General features: G+C 38.1%; 3 protein-coding genes across 3 annotated transcripts; 1 reads left to right on the plus strand and 2 right to left on the minus strand.

Moving 5' to 3' along the window:
• Window positions 1–327: 327 nt before the first annotated feature.
• Window positions 328–1,551, minus strand: LOC132793030 (putative gustatory receptor 59d). The gene is made up of 3 exons (XM_060802622.1): window positions 1,225–1,551; window positions 535–969; window positions 328–480 (listed from the first exon to the last, which is right to left on the minus strand). Exons 1-3 carry the CDS (start codon window positions 1,549–1,551, stop codon window positions 328–330), a joined length of 915 nt encoding a protein of 304 aa, XP_060658605.1.
• Window positions 1,552–1,768: 217 nt separating this feature from the next.
• Window positions 1,769–2,998, minus strand: LOC132793034 (putative gustatory receptor 59d). The gene is made up of 2 exons (XM_060802628.1): window positions 1,979–2,998; window positions 1,769–1,921 (listed from the first exon to the last, which is right to left on the minus strand). The coding sequence occupies exons 1-2, from the start codon at window positions 2,996–2,998 to the stop codon at window positions 1,769–1,771; spliced, it is 1,173 nt and encodes a 390-aa protein (XP_060658611.1).
• A 9,213-nt stretch (window positions 2,999–12,211) lies between these two features.
• Window positions 12,212–14,401, plus strand: LOC132791877 (kinesin-like protein Klp59C). Its single transcript, XM_060800987.1, has one exon. It carries the CDS (start codon window positions 12,384–12,386, stop codon window positions 14,295–14,297), a length of 1,914 nt encoding a protein of 637 aa, XP_060656970.1. The 5' UTR covers window positions 12,212–12,383; the 3' UTR covers window positions 14,298–14,401.
• The last annotated feature ends 910 nt before the right edge of the window (window positions 14,402–15,311 follow it).

Here is a 15,311-nt window from a genome sequence, read left to right on the forward strand (position 1 = left end):
CATAAAAAGAACTCATTTACTAGTTCAGTTGGATTGTAGCAGGACAGAAGAGAAAAATTAGTCAAGGCACCTCAACAATTTGGAGGAATAGGTAGTTAAAGCCAATATTTAGAAAAAATAAAATATCAGTGAAAACTCAACAAAAAATATACAACAACTTAATAAATAATTTCAATCAATATTCGTTTTAAATGCATTTTTCTCTATTTAGCTTATACGATCAGAACATTTTACTTTTTACAAATTACTTTCCTGCTCTATTTATTTATTTATAAATTTAACACTCACTTATTAATTGCATTATTATTCAATCAAATTTGTTTATGCCTACGAATATTTCAATTCATACTGTATGAGAACTATGGAATTCAATATAATTGAATTGGTCATTGAAATTGCCATTGTCTTATCCATATTGTAAAGTCCAAGGATTGGAATCTCCAAGCGATGGCGTGCTAGTTGAAGTTGAAAGCTTTCAAACTATTGAAAACATTAAAATTGAAAATATTTTTATAATTTGTTAAGCATACATACGACCGTCTCGAGTCTCTTATCCAATTCAATGCCAAACGACGAGTATTCTTCTAGTAACTGCTCTAATTCATGGTGGTCATCTAAAACCGTGAATGTATTATCGATGGTGATTCCAAGATCCAACAAATAAACTCCAATTACAATACCGCTTAGCATGTAGACGTTGAGTCCGCAAGTCATTCCTGCGGATCTTTTTATAGCAGAGAATGTAAAGTAGATGCTACCAATACATGATATATATGAGCTGCTGGCTATACAAATGCCTTGAATCCCAAAGATGGTAGTCATAAGATCGACCAGTTTCTGGAGTTCAGATTGTCTCCTAGCTATGGCCTCCAGTTGATCAGCTAAAGTGCAACATTTGATCATGAAAGTTGCTTTTCTTCGCTCTCCCCCCAAGGCACAAGTTTCAGAAAGTACTGAGCGGAGTTCTTGCTTTAACAGTATATAATGATTATGAATATTGAGCATTATAAAGTAATAATGTGATATGATGACATTAACCAGTGCTGTCACCACATATAATGATATTATGGTTATGATTAAGTTAAACGTTAGAATTGGCCGAAGTGCCACAATACTGCTCATCATTTGCACTGCTTCCGACACTAATATACTAGTGAATTTTTTAATAACACCGCCTCGCCACATTCGAATAACTTGTGGTTTTTGTATTGTCAATTGTCGAACTGCATGGACTAGGTAAATAAGTCGATGACGTTGCAGCCAGCGACTAAATAAAGTTGCAATTACACAACCTACTCGCATGCCCATTACAACCAGGAAAAGATACTCATGAAGCTGGCCGGCATGCTTCCACATTATGTGCAGGAGTTCACTTTGCGTCAGCAAAGGAAACAGGCAAATGAGTACCACATTTATAACTGCAGCATAGATCGTAGATTGTGTCGTGATTCGAGCGTGTCCATTTTTCGAGTCAATTTCAAAGTTAAGCACACCAAGAAATCGCGAGTAGTAATAGGATATCCGTAACATCGACTGCACTATGTCGAACATTCTGACAGACTAAAGGTCTAAGCAAATAAGTTAGTCATTATTACGAGTATTCGATAATTACATTTGATGCTTTTGGGCAGATAAGATGCAATAATAAACCTAATAAAACAGTGAGCAATTACGAAATGGATTATTACAAACAGTGACAGTCTTAAGAGGAGTAGATTGCTAAGGCTGAAAGAAAAGAGTTCACAAATGATATACAAAACAAATTTATTTAGAAATTTCTTAAATTATATTGAACTAAAACCAAGGAACTAGAAACTACTGAGCTGACCGTTGCAATGGCTCTGGATTTCTTCATTTCATACATTCCCAGAACTGTGATCTTCATTGGATTGCATGCCAGTTGTATTTGAAAGTTCCTAAGCTACAATAAAAAATGTAATTACATAATAAATTCGAGTTCAACGTAATGTTTGCTTACAGTTACTTCCAATCGCTCATCCAATCCGTTACCAAACACCGTGTGATTTGAGAGCAGATTCACCAACGTTGCATGCACTTCGTGAATGGCATATGTTATGTGAACGGTAATATGAATGTCTGTGAAATAACATACAAATTCAAGTACGATCAGAACTCTTCCCCAGGAAGTCAACATGCCAGTTACTTCAGCAGTTCGTATTTCGGTAAAACAAAAGTAGACAAGTGCTACTGAGGACATGTAATAACTTGTGCTCATCGTAATAATCTGTAGCCCAAATATGCTCGTTATTTGCTTGACCAGTGCTTGGAGTTTAAATTGTATTTCAGCAATAACATCCAATTGATCGGCAAGTTCACAGCATTTAATTGTGAAAACTCCTTTGCGACGTTCAGTTTCCAAGGAACGTATCTCATTCAGCAATAAGCGAAGTTCTTCGTTGATAAGAATGTAATGGCCGTGGATATTTAATAGACCAAAGTAATACTGTGAAACTATAACATTGACTTGTGCTGTAATTGATGAAATAGCTACGATGGTGAAACTCATTTGAAGTGTAAGAAATTCGTGAAGTATAACGAAGTTGATTAACATTTGAAATAACTCCGACAGTGTGATGCTCACGACTTTGGAAATAACTCCGCGTTTCCACAATTTCATGACATGTGGCTTCTTGTGTGCAAGACGTTGAAAGTCATTAACCAGACGTACGTATCTTGGACGTTGCCCCCAACGAGTTATTAATGTAACCATTACGCAAAGGATGCGTCCAGCCATTATGGCGAGGAAAAGATACTGATGGAGACGTCCGGATCGCGACCAGAATAAGACAACCACTTGATGGTCGAATAACCAAATCATTACTGTGATAGTTAACAAATTTCTCAATGCGGCATATATAGTTGCTCTTTTGGTTATTCGAGCTAGACCTGTCTTTAAGTCAATCTCGAAATTTAGTACGCCCATAAATCGCGCGTAATAGTAGCAATTCCCCAATACGTGCTTGGTTAGGTCAAACATTGTAGAACACTGAAAGTTTTAGTATTCGACAGTAAGCAAAATATGTCAACTATTCTATAAAAGTTGTGACGCAAGCAGCGCGATGAAATGATTACATTGATTATCAAAAAATAATTGAAATGAATACACAAAAAGAAATTATGAACTCAATCATATACCAACAAAATTCGAACCGAAAAGGAACTTTGGGAGATTCTATGTTCCAAAATTAATTAAATTATTGCTTTGCAGAGAGAAGTTAGAAAGCTACTCGACTTTGAAGTACCCGCTCCCCATTTTTAATAAAAGCAAAACGACGGGGCATTATTCTTAAAATATACCAAAATAATATTCCGCAAAAAACTAAAGTATACCACCAGATTGTCAGCCAAAGCAAAAAAGCCCAGTCGGTAGGCGTTTTTGCCCATGTTTTGCCATGTATGTTACAGGCAGAAGAAGCCATCACCGACTTTATGAGCGTCAACAGCCGAGTCGATATAGCCATGTCCGTCTGTCAGTCTGTGTTTCTGTCCGTTCGTCTGTATGAGATAATTATATTTCGACAGGACTTGCTATGTTTGATGGCAGATTAATTTTGTTTGAAACATTTGCCACGCCCACTTACGCCCCCGAAAATAGACAAAAATCTAATAACAAAGAGTTATATGCACATTCAATAATAGCTACATTCTTCATCATTCCTGAAAAGTTGGTTGCGACCGGATTAAAAATGGCTGAAATATTAAAGAACAAGTTACAGCTACAGTCGAGTCGGTAGCGGGTATCTCACAGTCGATCACACTCGACATTTCGAATAAAAGGAAAATATTGCGGTATTATTTTTTAAATATACCGAAAATACTACAAAAAATACTATAAATATATTTGGTATATCAATATAGTACCACATTGAAAATATACCATAGACGGCAAAAGTATTTCTTTAATACTTTCCACAATTTTTATCTGATCGCAATCAAATTTTCAGGACTCATAAATACTATAGTTATTATTGCATACATGATTCGTAGCTCTAGATTTAAAATTAAGCTTGTTATTCGATTTTTTTATTTTCGGGGGCGGAGGGGGGCGTGGAAAAATTGGAAACAAACTTGATCTGCGTGCAAACATAACTATGTAAATGCTGTCGAAAAAAAATTATAGCTCTATCTCTTATAGTCTCTGAGATCTAGGTGTTCATACTGACGGACGGACAGACGGACAGACAGACAGACGGCATGTCTAGATCGTCTCGGCTGTTGACGCTGACCAAGAATATATATACTTCATAGTGTCTCCTCCTCCTTCCTTCTTCTTCCTGTTACATACATTTCCTGTCGACACAAAGTTATAATACCTTGCTATCCTATGGGTAGCGGGTATAAAAACTTATATATGTTATGCGGACAACGCCTATTGCAGCGGAATATTAGTTGCCTTAGCTGACATATATTTTGCACTCTATAGTTATTTTTAATGTAGTACTGTATTAATATACATAAAGTATCCTTTGGTATATTGCTAGTATTTTTACAGTATATTAATTTGGTATTTTATAAAATGAATACCGCTATATTTTGTTTTTATTCAAAATGGATAGCGGCTATCTCATAGTCAAGCACACTCGACTGTAGCGTTCTTGCTTGTTCGCAAACAAACTATCAGGAATCATAAAGACTATTGATATTATTGTATATACCAAAATTCTAAATATATATACAAATTTCTAAATATATATACACAAAGTTATAATACCCTTCTACCCAATGGGCGGCGGGAATAAATATACCGAAAGCTTTATTTTGAATATCAATATACTCTTTACCAATATATACTTTTACCAATGTATATCAATATACTCTTTATCATTATAAATTTACCAAATTGCAAACCAAACCAATTAGACTAGACATTGTTATTATTTCTTAAACACCATTGATAGTTTTTATCTAATCGCAACAACATTTTCAGGATTCAAAAATACTCTAGGTATTATTTTATGTGCCAAAAATCTACTCGACTATGACTCTACAGGCAGAAGGAGACATATCGGATCCCATAAAGTATATATACAACACACAAGACTATGTTCATCTGTTCATATGAACCTCTAGATCTTAGGGACTATAGAAACTAGATCAATAATTTTAATTTTTTTTGACACTTCCGGCCACACAAATCTAAAATATTCGAATAGCAATCGTAATCTTGAAGCTAGAGTATATACAATAATAATTAGTGTAATAATTACAATAATAAGTACAGTATTTAGCTTGCGATTATATGAAAATTTTAGAAGTTATTGACGATGGTATACTTCGTAATCTATGGTATATTTTAAATCTAGTAATATAGCGATATCCCAAATATAGTCATAGATATTTATTTTTGTATATTAATTTGGTAAAATTGTAGAATATGGTTTTATTGAAAATCGGTAGCGGGTATTTGACAGTCAAGAGCATTCGACTGTAGCTTTCATACTTGTTTTTTCAATAACATATTCTGATTTTAAGCAATAATATTGTTCAATTCAAGAATATGTGTATGAACTTAAATCAAGAGCTCATCATTACAGTCTACAGCAGCTGACATACTTATGTACACTACGTGTCGAGGACAATGTGAAAGTCATTAATTACACGGTGCTTTCATTTTCCATGTCATATGCGACAATGACTTTTCCAGATGGCTATTCAAAGCTTTTCATCACAGAGATACACACAAGTACACACATACAACAGACTTGATTTGAGGCTTTCGTCGGCCATTTTCCACAATCCTTATACGTGTATTTTTCATTTCCGCTTCGGCGTTGCGGCATTTCCGTTCATTTTTCACATATTTTACGGCGTCGAGACTTTGTTCATGTGTGCAAAGAGTCTCGCCAAGTACGTAGCAAATGAAAACTCGCTTTGCTCTTTCTTTTCTTTTTGTTTCGTTTCTTTCCTTTTTCTTTTGCCATTGCCGTTGCCGTTGCCGCTGCCTTTCATTTCATTTTCTTTCTTTGCAATTCATTTTTCATGTCGCCATCGTGGTCGTGGCCCTTGTGAATGTCGCTGCCGTTGTCGTTCTCGCTGTCGCTAGCTTTGCTTTAAAGCTTTTCGTAATCCTTTTAGAAATTACGTTTCTCTTTTCAATATTATGTTTTACTCCTGTGCACTGGGCCACATTGTCAATATTTTGAACAATGAGCTGAGCTTGGCTGGCTAGCGAAGGAGCTGCTCCGGATGTGGTTGTCGCCATGGCCAAGCATTAATCTTAAGCGCAATGCCACTCACCTGAGCCCTAAGCACGGTGTTTCTCGAGGCGATAGAAGCTTGCAAATACCCAGGGGCAGTGCCTTTTAGTGTTTGGATTTAGCTGGCAGCAACAACAATAATACAAAACTACAAGTTACAGGCGCCATAAGGAGTCATAAACCACTCAGTGGCCAAGTGAAAATACCGCAAATATTTGCCGCTAACCAACTCGCCAGCAAAATCTCACTCCATCTTCTAGATTTCAATGTATGTAGTACTACTTCTCACTAGTTCCCACAAACACACTCCTGTTCCCCAATGTCTTTCTCGCACTCGCCCGCTCTCGTCTGAGTTTGGTCGGTTTATATGTGCTTTACTCTTTCGCCTTTTGATATATGGCTAAAGCCATCGCATCCACCTTTCCAAATTGCCTTTTTTTGGGTAGTGTGAAGCGACGACGTTACGTCCTCAACAGCCTTGGCAGTTGGTTCTGGCTTGGTTTGTGCGGGTAAAACCGAAAGTGCTGCCATTTATTTTATTGCCACCTTGGCGAGAGCTGTTGCGGCTCTGACTGCGGCTGCAGCTGCTTCGTTTGTTCAGGTGGACAGCTCCACAATTCGACACACAGACAGACGGACGGACGGACGGATTGGCGAACCGACAGTCGAGGCAATGAGTAAAAACTTTGAAAGCTGCCATAAAATAAACGGAAAAACGGAGTGACCCAAATGCTGTAGTGTTCGTATTTTTATGCTATTTGGATTTCTGGCTCGCCATTTTTATGATGGGATTTTTAACGAAATTTGCTTGTCTAAATTGGAATTGGAATGGATGGGAAGAAACCACAGTGTTAGTAAGGTTAAGCTACTCATCAGCTGTTGGTAATCCACACATTTACCTTTCAAACTCTGTCAGCAATTGAGCCAGCAATTCCCAATCCATAGTCCGCAGTCCCCAATCCCCAATCCCCTATCTCAATGTGAATTTCAAGCACTTGCCAGCTCATTATGGCCAAGTTCCAAGCCAGGACATTTTGGCTCATCCCGATCATTGGGTCGCTGGCATTTCGAGTGGCAATTTCACAACGTTGGCACTTAATGCGGCAATCCTTGGCTGAACTCAGCTGAACAGTCGAACAGCTGTGCGGCATTCAGCTTAATTGAAAAGCAATGTTCCTACATAGTTTATGCTTAAAATGCGATTACATTAATTTCACACACCACAAAACAGATGACAAAGTCAGCACTGGGACAATACAAAAGGGTTGTCCGGACTGAGACCGGAACGTTTGCTTGTCCACAAGCTCCAAAGTAGTCCAAACTTGTTGAGAAAACTCAAAAGGACAACACACGCACACATTTACTGAGTGAGAGAAACCATATACTATATATATATATATATATATATGTACACATAGATGGGGAAAGAGTCATCTCACATGGAGACACGGCAACCACTCGAAAAGCCACTCAGTCAGGTGTTAAAACTAATTTACGACAATTTGACCAACAAACAACAATGGGTTTTGCCCAGCCTTGCGAGCCTGCGAGACCCAGTGGGTGTGACACATCAAGTGCCACACACAAACATACTTGCACATATTTCACACATTTCCTGAAAAGGGTGCACACATTGACAGCATAAGGCCACCCAGATTCCGACCGCAAAGCTTCTAAATCGATCCAGAAACCAAGTTCGGACAAAACTCAGTTTCAGATTCAGATTCAGATCCATCCTCAAGTCTAGCAGGCAACCAACCGCAGCTTATCCCATTTGCAGTATTGCAGCATATTGCTTAACGCTGACAGCTGTTGTGCCCAGTTATAGACCGAATAAGTTGAAGCTTTCAATTCGAAAATGTCTGAAGAATTAATCAGACCAAAATTAAGGGAATAAAATACGAGAATATGTATGCAAAGGTGAGCACTAGCTAGTTAGTTGATAGCTGGTAGCTGTGAGTAACGCAATAAACCATATAACCTAACGAAATGCAATTCATTTTGCCTCAATATTTGCAGAATCATTCCCAAACAATTTGTGCGTAATTAAAGCTGTTACGCACCATTGCTTGCTCTACGAGTGTGAGAACAGAAGGGGCAAAGCAGATTGCAGATTTGCGTTAATGATTGTTGCTAAAATTTCAAGGTACCACAATTAGTATGCATTAACATTGATAAATGAAGAAATTAGCTCTACTTTGACGTGTTAAATACTAATTGATAGCATTGCCAGTAGAAAAATAATTTCATTCGCAGCATACTGAACAAATATAGTCGGTATATTAAGCACAATTCTTGGCTTTTCCAATTCTAAATTTAAAGAGTTCGTCTATCCCGTTGACCGCCCCATCCACTGCAAATGTGACGATCGCAAACATCGTCTTGGGCGAAGGACTTGCCCAAAGTGCTTCTAAGTTCGGCATCGTAATTGGCTTTCTCTTGGATCAACAAGCTGCTCATCTGATTCCGCCTGGCTGCCTTTGCTAGTTTTTGCAAGCTCTGCAGCTCCATGGTCATAGGACGCAATAGTTTAGCTCGAGGTGCATTGAAGGGCGGCGTCTCGGTGCCATGACACTTCATCCAGTTAACAATACTAAAAAAAAATGAGAAACTTAGAATAATTTATTCTCAAACGACTTTTTAGAGATTACGTCTGCTTACAAGTTGCTCATTGTAATAAATGTGTTTAAAGTATTTTATTAAAACAAAAGAAAATAGCTCGTAAAATTATTAATGTATGAGTTGGAGTTCTGTCTCTGTATGTGAGAGAAAACAAACTGCTTGAAATTTATACAAATTAACAGCTACGCTTGCTGCGTATTAAAATTGTTTTAAATATGTATATGTATATTGCTTTAAATTGTGATAAGAAACCATTAAACATCTTTAAGCTTACAGTGTAGACAAAAACAGAGTAACCCTAAATACACTACTTCCGACTCCTGTGCTGCGTGAGCTTCTCCTCACTCATTCATCTGGACGAGCGCCTAATGAATTGCAAAACCATCTCAAACAACGCAAAAAAAAACACCCGCAACACTAAAGGTAAAGTCATTATATTATACATTTGGCCTAATGAGATTTTTTATGGTGATGATGGCCACCATAGTGAGAGTGAGAAAAAGAAATGGTGAGAGGGAGAGTAATCTCATGAGTACGGGAGAGAGACACGCGAGCTTCTGTCTTAATTATTCACAATGAACGAATATGGCATTAAATCTAAGTTGAACGGCGACCAGACATTTTGACACCTTTATAGCTCAATAAATTGGACGCTATTTTCGAGTATGTGGAGAAAAGAGAAAAAACAAAAGAAACTGGTTCATTAGAAACGCGATAGGGATTTGATTTCGTTGTTGATTACACACGGGTAGAATGTAAGGAGGTATGCGCTCGGACTTCGGTTTTTGAATTGCCTGAAACGCAGCGCTTTAAGGTTAAGAATCATCAGAGAGACTTTTCAGACTCGCATTGGTGCAATTTGAGCTGAAAGGTCGTAAAACACCGACTCCTGTAGTATGTTGCAGCACAGACGGTTAGTTGTTCGTTGGCAGAAGGGGCAAACAGTTTCGTTAGCCAGCCATTAGACGAATCCGTGGCTAGTCATGGCCATGGCGAAGCCATTCACCAACCTAGCTGGCTGTTTATGAGTAATGTTTTAATTTCAGGCTTGCGAATTGAACTCGTCCTCATTCTTGGCATCGCCGTCGTCTCTTGTGGTTTGTTTTGCCCCTTTGGCACGCAATTGCATGTTAAATGCATATGATTCCTCCGACTCCAATGCGAAGCCAGGCTGCTCGCCTAATATGCGAAAATTATGGGTTGTAATTTAAGAGGTACTTTTGCTTATTTTTTAATGACATTCCATGTTCATACGAGCACATTAGAATTTAGTTTCAAGCTCCCATTACCTGAGTCTACCCGCATGCATATACATATATATAATGTATATATATATATATATGTATATATATATACATGTTTGCGTGTCTATGTTTGTCTGTTTACATGTTTGTGAAAACACCTAAGTGATTAGGCGCAAGTTGATGTCGTTTAGAGGCATGCACATAAATTAATGACGTCTGCACTTGAGTCCCTATACCATGGACGTATGAAAATATTCCAGAGAACACTACAGTATAAGCAAGCACTTTGTTATAGTAATCTATGTATACGATGCTGATTAAAGAAAGATAAATATGGTACAAGTGATTAAATATTAATAGTATACAAAATAATGATTATTATTCTTAAATAAGTTTTTTTTATCTTTATTATTAAACATACTTAGGTGCTGCATCATTCTCAATTCTGAAATTCCGCAAAGATATTGAAACAAATATCGACTCAACGCTTAACACTTATTAACAATATGTTCAATTGTTATATTCGTATTTCCTTAAGTTTAATTTTTATCAGAAACTGTGTCTACGAATTTAAATAAATAATTTGTTTAAATAACTGTAAATAAAGAAATACACGCATTTTATGGTACATATTACACATTTTAATTTAAAAGAGAATGTAAGCTATTTCCTTTGCAATACATTTTAAACTGCGGGCCTGAAAATATGCAACAGTTTTTGTATTCACTTTTGCATTTCATTTTAGACGGCGACCATGTTGCTTTTTGTTACCCCTTGCGTTTCCGCCGCTGCACGTAAATTGTTGGTTTGATATCACATTCTGAAATTCAGAATCTGAATGGAATTTTTCTTGTTGAAATATTTTATTTTACTCAGTATTTTATTAGATTTTTATTTGATTCGGCTGTTGTTTGTTCCTTTATCAGTTTTATTTGTGGGCAAAATTAAAACATTTTTCAGAGCTTGTGATTTTTTGTAACTTATCGAAATTACAAAAAAAAAATGAAAGTAAGTAAATTATATTTTGTTCTAATTGTCAAAATCAAATAAAATTCAGATTTGTTGCTTTTATTTCTGATTATTTACTTTCTTTTGCTTCTAAAATTTATTTTTGTTTGTAATATTTGCAATTTTAGACACATCTTCTACTCTTCTATTTTTTTTCTCCTTTTTCTCTTGAGGGGAATTTTAAAAACGTTACGTTTAGATGCAGACCGATATTCTATTGAACTTATTTTTCGAGGAAACAAAGGAGAACACACTGAGATTAAATGATTAAATGCATATAATTTTTGGTAAAATTAATTCTTATGATAATAAATATTTAATGATAGATAGTATTTGTAGTAGAAGTATTCGAGGCTCCCATAGACTTTTCTATGTATTTGCTTTTAGATTCTTTTGCTTTTATTGCATAAACTTAAGCTTAACGCTTAACGCTTAACGCTTAACGTTAAGCTGACATCCAGCAATTTGGCCATAAATAAAAAATATTTTGTGTTTACTGCAAGTTGGTGTGTGTGTGTATAGTTATAGTGTGCGAGAGAAGGTCCTCACCTACCATCTGCATACAGAAGCCTTCGGCTTTTGTCTACCTCAATGTTTGTCGAAGATGCATCGACACCCAGGACGGGCCCGGGGCAGTGTTTAATCTGCTCTCGAATGGCGACACCGTCGATGTCTTGCATCGTCTTCCATATATATATATACTTGTACCTTATGCTAAGGCGGACGCAACTAGGCAGCAGCAGCCGCAGTAGCAGCAGCAGGCTTTTCAGAGAAAATAAGTGTTGTGCAAACATTTGATGGTTATAGAAATTTTGCAGCAACAGCAGCAGAATCATCAGCTTTGTTGCCTCCCCCAATCCCAGGGAAATAGGGCCATATTTGTCAAACTATGAACTAGGTTTCGTGACGGCAAAGATTGTTTAACACTTGTAATCATTCAGCCCGTGGGGAGGTTAACCATATTGACTAAAGCCCATTGAGGACTAGTCGAGGGCAACGCTACACTGCTTAATTCAAGACGAGAAAATATCACTAATTAGCCTGCTTCAAATGCAACCCCAGCGAGAGACAGTACTTTTATTATAATTGAGTACATTTACTTGGACTTGATTTGAATTTTCTGTCTAAACTCTTTCGGAATGATTTTTCTCAAAAAGAAACCGTATTAAAATTTCGTAAATATTTCAGTGAAAATCTTGAGTACAATTTGCAAAAACAAACACACACACACACACACACACACACCAACAACAAATTAAGGTTTATCAAAATTTTCGGTATACCCGAGACCATGGATGTCCTCTCAATAAATCAGCAGATATATATCCGTCGATCCGACGGTCGTGTGCATCTGGCAGGCATCATCAAATTGGATGGCAGCAGCAAAAACCTTGTGACCGTGGAGTGGCGTGAGGGCGAACTAACCCGTGGCAAGGAAGTCGCTTTGGATGCAATCATTGGCCTCAATCCGCAGATCTATGGAACGCCTTGCAACAAACGAGGAGCCGCATCAGCTCAAGCCAATGCTATGGTGTCCATAGCTCCGCGGCCGGCCAATCCACAGCTCCATCTTCCTAACCTGAATGGTTTCATTGTGCCACGCCTTGCTGCAGGCAGCGCCGCACAATCGGCTGTGGTAACTGCCACGCCGCGACAGACCGTACAACTGAACATCACTCAGGATGATGTTGTGCACAAGATGGAGCGACTTCGCATGCAACGCGAGTGCCGTCGTCAGCTGAATAGTCAAACACGAGCGCTGCGTCAGTGGTGCATGAACTCGTACTCGGGCAATCCGAATTGGGAGGTCGCACGCATGCTGCATCTGTATCGCCTCGAAATGGATTTACAACCGGCGCAGAGTCTGGCTAGCCGATCCAACAAACAACATCAGATACTCGTATGTGTGCGCAAACGTCCGCTAAATCTGCGAGAGCTGAAGATGCAAGAACTGGACATGGTAAGTGTGCCGCACGAAGAGTTGTTGGTGGTGCACGAGCCGCGCAAGCAAGTCACGCTGGCCAAGTTCCTGGAGCACCATCACTTTCGTTTCGACCACACCTTCGACGAGCATTGTAACAATACTCAGGTATATGAGCGCACGGCGCGCCCACTTGTGAGACATATCTTTGAGGGCGGCATGGCCACGTGCTTCGCCTACGGCCAGACTGGCAGCGGAAAAACCCACACCATGGGTGGCGAGTTTATGGGCAAACAGCAGAATTGCCGCGATGGCATCTATGCCCAGGCTGCCAACGATGTATTCGCCACGCTGTTGTTGCCTTGCTATGCTCGCCTGGGACTTACTGTAAGCTGCAGCTTCTTCGAGCTGTATGGCAGTCGGGTCTACGATCTGCTTATGTCGGGCAAGCCGCAACTACGTGTGCTCGAGGATGGCCAGCAGCATATACAAGTGGTGGGACTCACCGAGGAGCCAGTTCAAAATACCAATGATGTGCTCACGTTACTAGAATTGGGCAACAGTGTGCGCACCTCTGGTCAGACATCGGCCAACTCCAAGTCGTCACGTTCCCATGCGGTTTTCCAGATTGTATTGCGCTCGGCAGCCCAAAAGAGTCTTCATGGCAAGTTCTCGCTCATCGATCTCGCTGGCAATGAAAGGGGTGCGGACAATTGTTCCGCCAATCGGCAGACACGGCTTGAGGGAGCGGAGATTAACAAGTCTTTGCTGGCCCTGAAGGAATGCATTCGTGCCTTGGGTCGCCAATCGGCGCATTTGCCATTTAGAGGCTCTAAGTTGACGCAGGTGTTACGTGATTCATTTATTGGTGGCAAGAAGGTTAAAACCTGCATGATAGCCACCATCTCACCAGGCTTGCATTCAGTGGAGCACACGCTCAATACTCTACGCTATGCGGATCGAGTTAAGGAACTAACGCCACAATTACGCAAGAAAGGCGCAAAGAAACCGATTCTTAATATAGAGATTCCAACAATTGTGCAGACCAATTCGCTGCCCGATATTACCAATCAGGGAAATCAATTAAATCGTGTTTCTTCCAGCGCTTCTCTCCCTGAAACTGAGCACCTTAACAATGATGTTTGGAGTGCTTTTAGTAATAATCGCGAACTAGAAGACGACAATTTGGAATACTTTAATCAAGCAACCGACGACTATTCGCCATCGCAAGCAAGAGATGCGAGTTCATCTCTAAAAACGCAACATTCTAAAACCAATTTCTAATGACAATGCCGCTGACCTCAATCAATTTTATACTCAATTTTTTATTTTTTGAGAAAAATCTAAATTATGCTAATGTATTAAAAGGAAAAACTATTTTTAGTAATTTTTGTTTCTGGTTGGTATTTATTTTATACAACTATTATGAGTGCCAACAAATTTGTCTTCCGATATAGAATTTCTATATAGGCTGCGAATTAGCAGAGCACGACACAAAATATAAATTAAACAATAGAAAATTACAAATATTTATAACGTTTATGTTCATTTTATTTGTGTAAGGTTTAAATTCTCATTAAATATTAATTTTTTGTTGACTGTTAATTTAAGATGTTATGTTTTTCCAGAAAGAACTTTTACTTAATTTTGAAATTTGAAAACAAAGTTTAGTGAACTGATATTTTTTTTAAATGAATTCCATTCCGATATAGGCGATCTTCATACGCAACATACTGAATTAAGTCGCACTGAGTCGCAGGTTTCTCGCAAAAATCACTTCCATTGCTTATATCTTGAAAATTAAAAATTATTCAAAAATCAACATTATTAAGTATTTTGCTTTGAAATTTCTCATTGAATGCGTCTGATGTCAAATGCGACAGTGAGCAATTTTCTGTATGCCTTCCCGCACTAACTTACCCGCTACTCAAAGGGTAGAAGGGTATTATATTTATGTTTGCAGGAGATGTATGTAAAGAGTCATCTCTGATGAAATAAAGTTGTGATCAGATAACAATTTTAGAAGTTATTCAGGAAATACTTTTCTATAGAAATAAATGCCGACTTACAATCTGATATATTTTGTGCTTTATGGTATATTTTAAATGTACCATTTTAACAAGATACTGAATACAGCCTTTGATATATTTGAGTATTTTTGAGGTGTACTAATTTGGTATATTTTAAGTTTTTCCTGCGTGTCTTAGCTGCATTTCTGCGACAATCTGGTATATTTTGCACTCTATTGTATAGTTTAAACTGGGTACATTATTAATAAACCGAATATAGATTTTGGTA

The sequence above is a fragment of the Drosophila nasuta genome, chromosome 3, assembly GCF_023558535.2.
Source record: "Drosophila nasuta strain 15112-1781.00 chromosome 3, ASM2355853v1, whole genome shotgun sequence".
Lineage (NCBI taxonomy): Eukaryota > Metazoa > Arthropoda > Insecta > Diptera > Drosophilidae > Drosophila > Drosophila nasuta.

Bases quoted from the DNA above. Each gene is read 5' to 3' on its own strand.
- LOC132793030 (XM_060802622.1), bottom strand. From the start codon at position 1,551: ATGTTCGACATAGTGCAGTCGATGTTACGGATATCCTATTACTACTCG. The intron at 970-1,224 runs GTTCGACAATTG...ATACTGTTAAAG, and splicing joins TTATTTACCTAGTCCATGCA to CAAGAACTCCGCTCAGTACT. The intron at 481-534 runs GTATGTATGCTT...TGTTTTCAATAG, and splicing joins ATAAGAGACTCGAGACGGTC to TTTGAAAGCTTTCAACTTCA.
- LOC132793034 (XM_060802628.1), bottom strand. From the start codon at position 2,998: ATGTTTGACCTAACCAAGCACGTATTGGGGAATTGCTACTATTACGCG. The intron at 1,922-1,978 runs GTAAGCAAACAT...TTTTTATTGTAG, and splicing joins ATGAGCGATTGGAAGTAACT to CTTAGGAACTTTCAAATACA.
- LOC132791877 (XM_060800987.1), top strand. From the start codon at position 12,384: ATGGATGTCCTCTCAATAAATCAGCAGATATATATCCGTCGATCCGAC.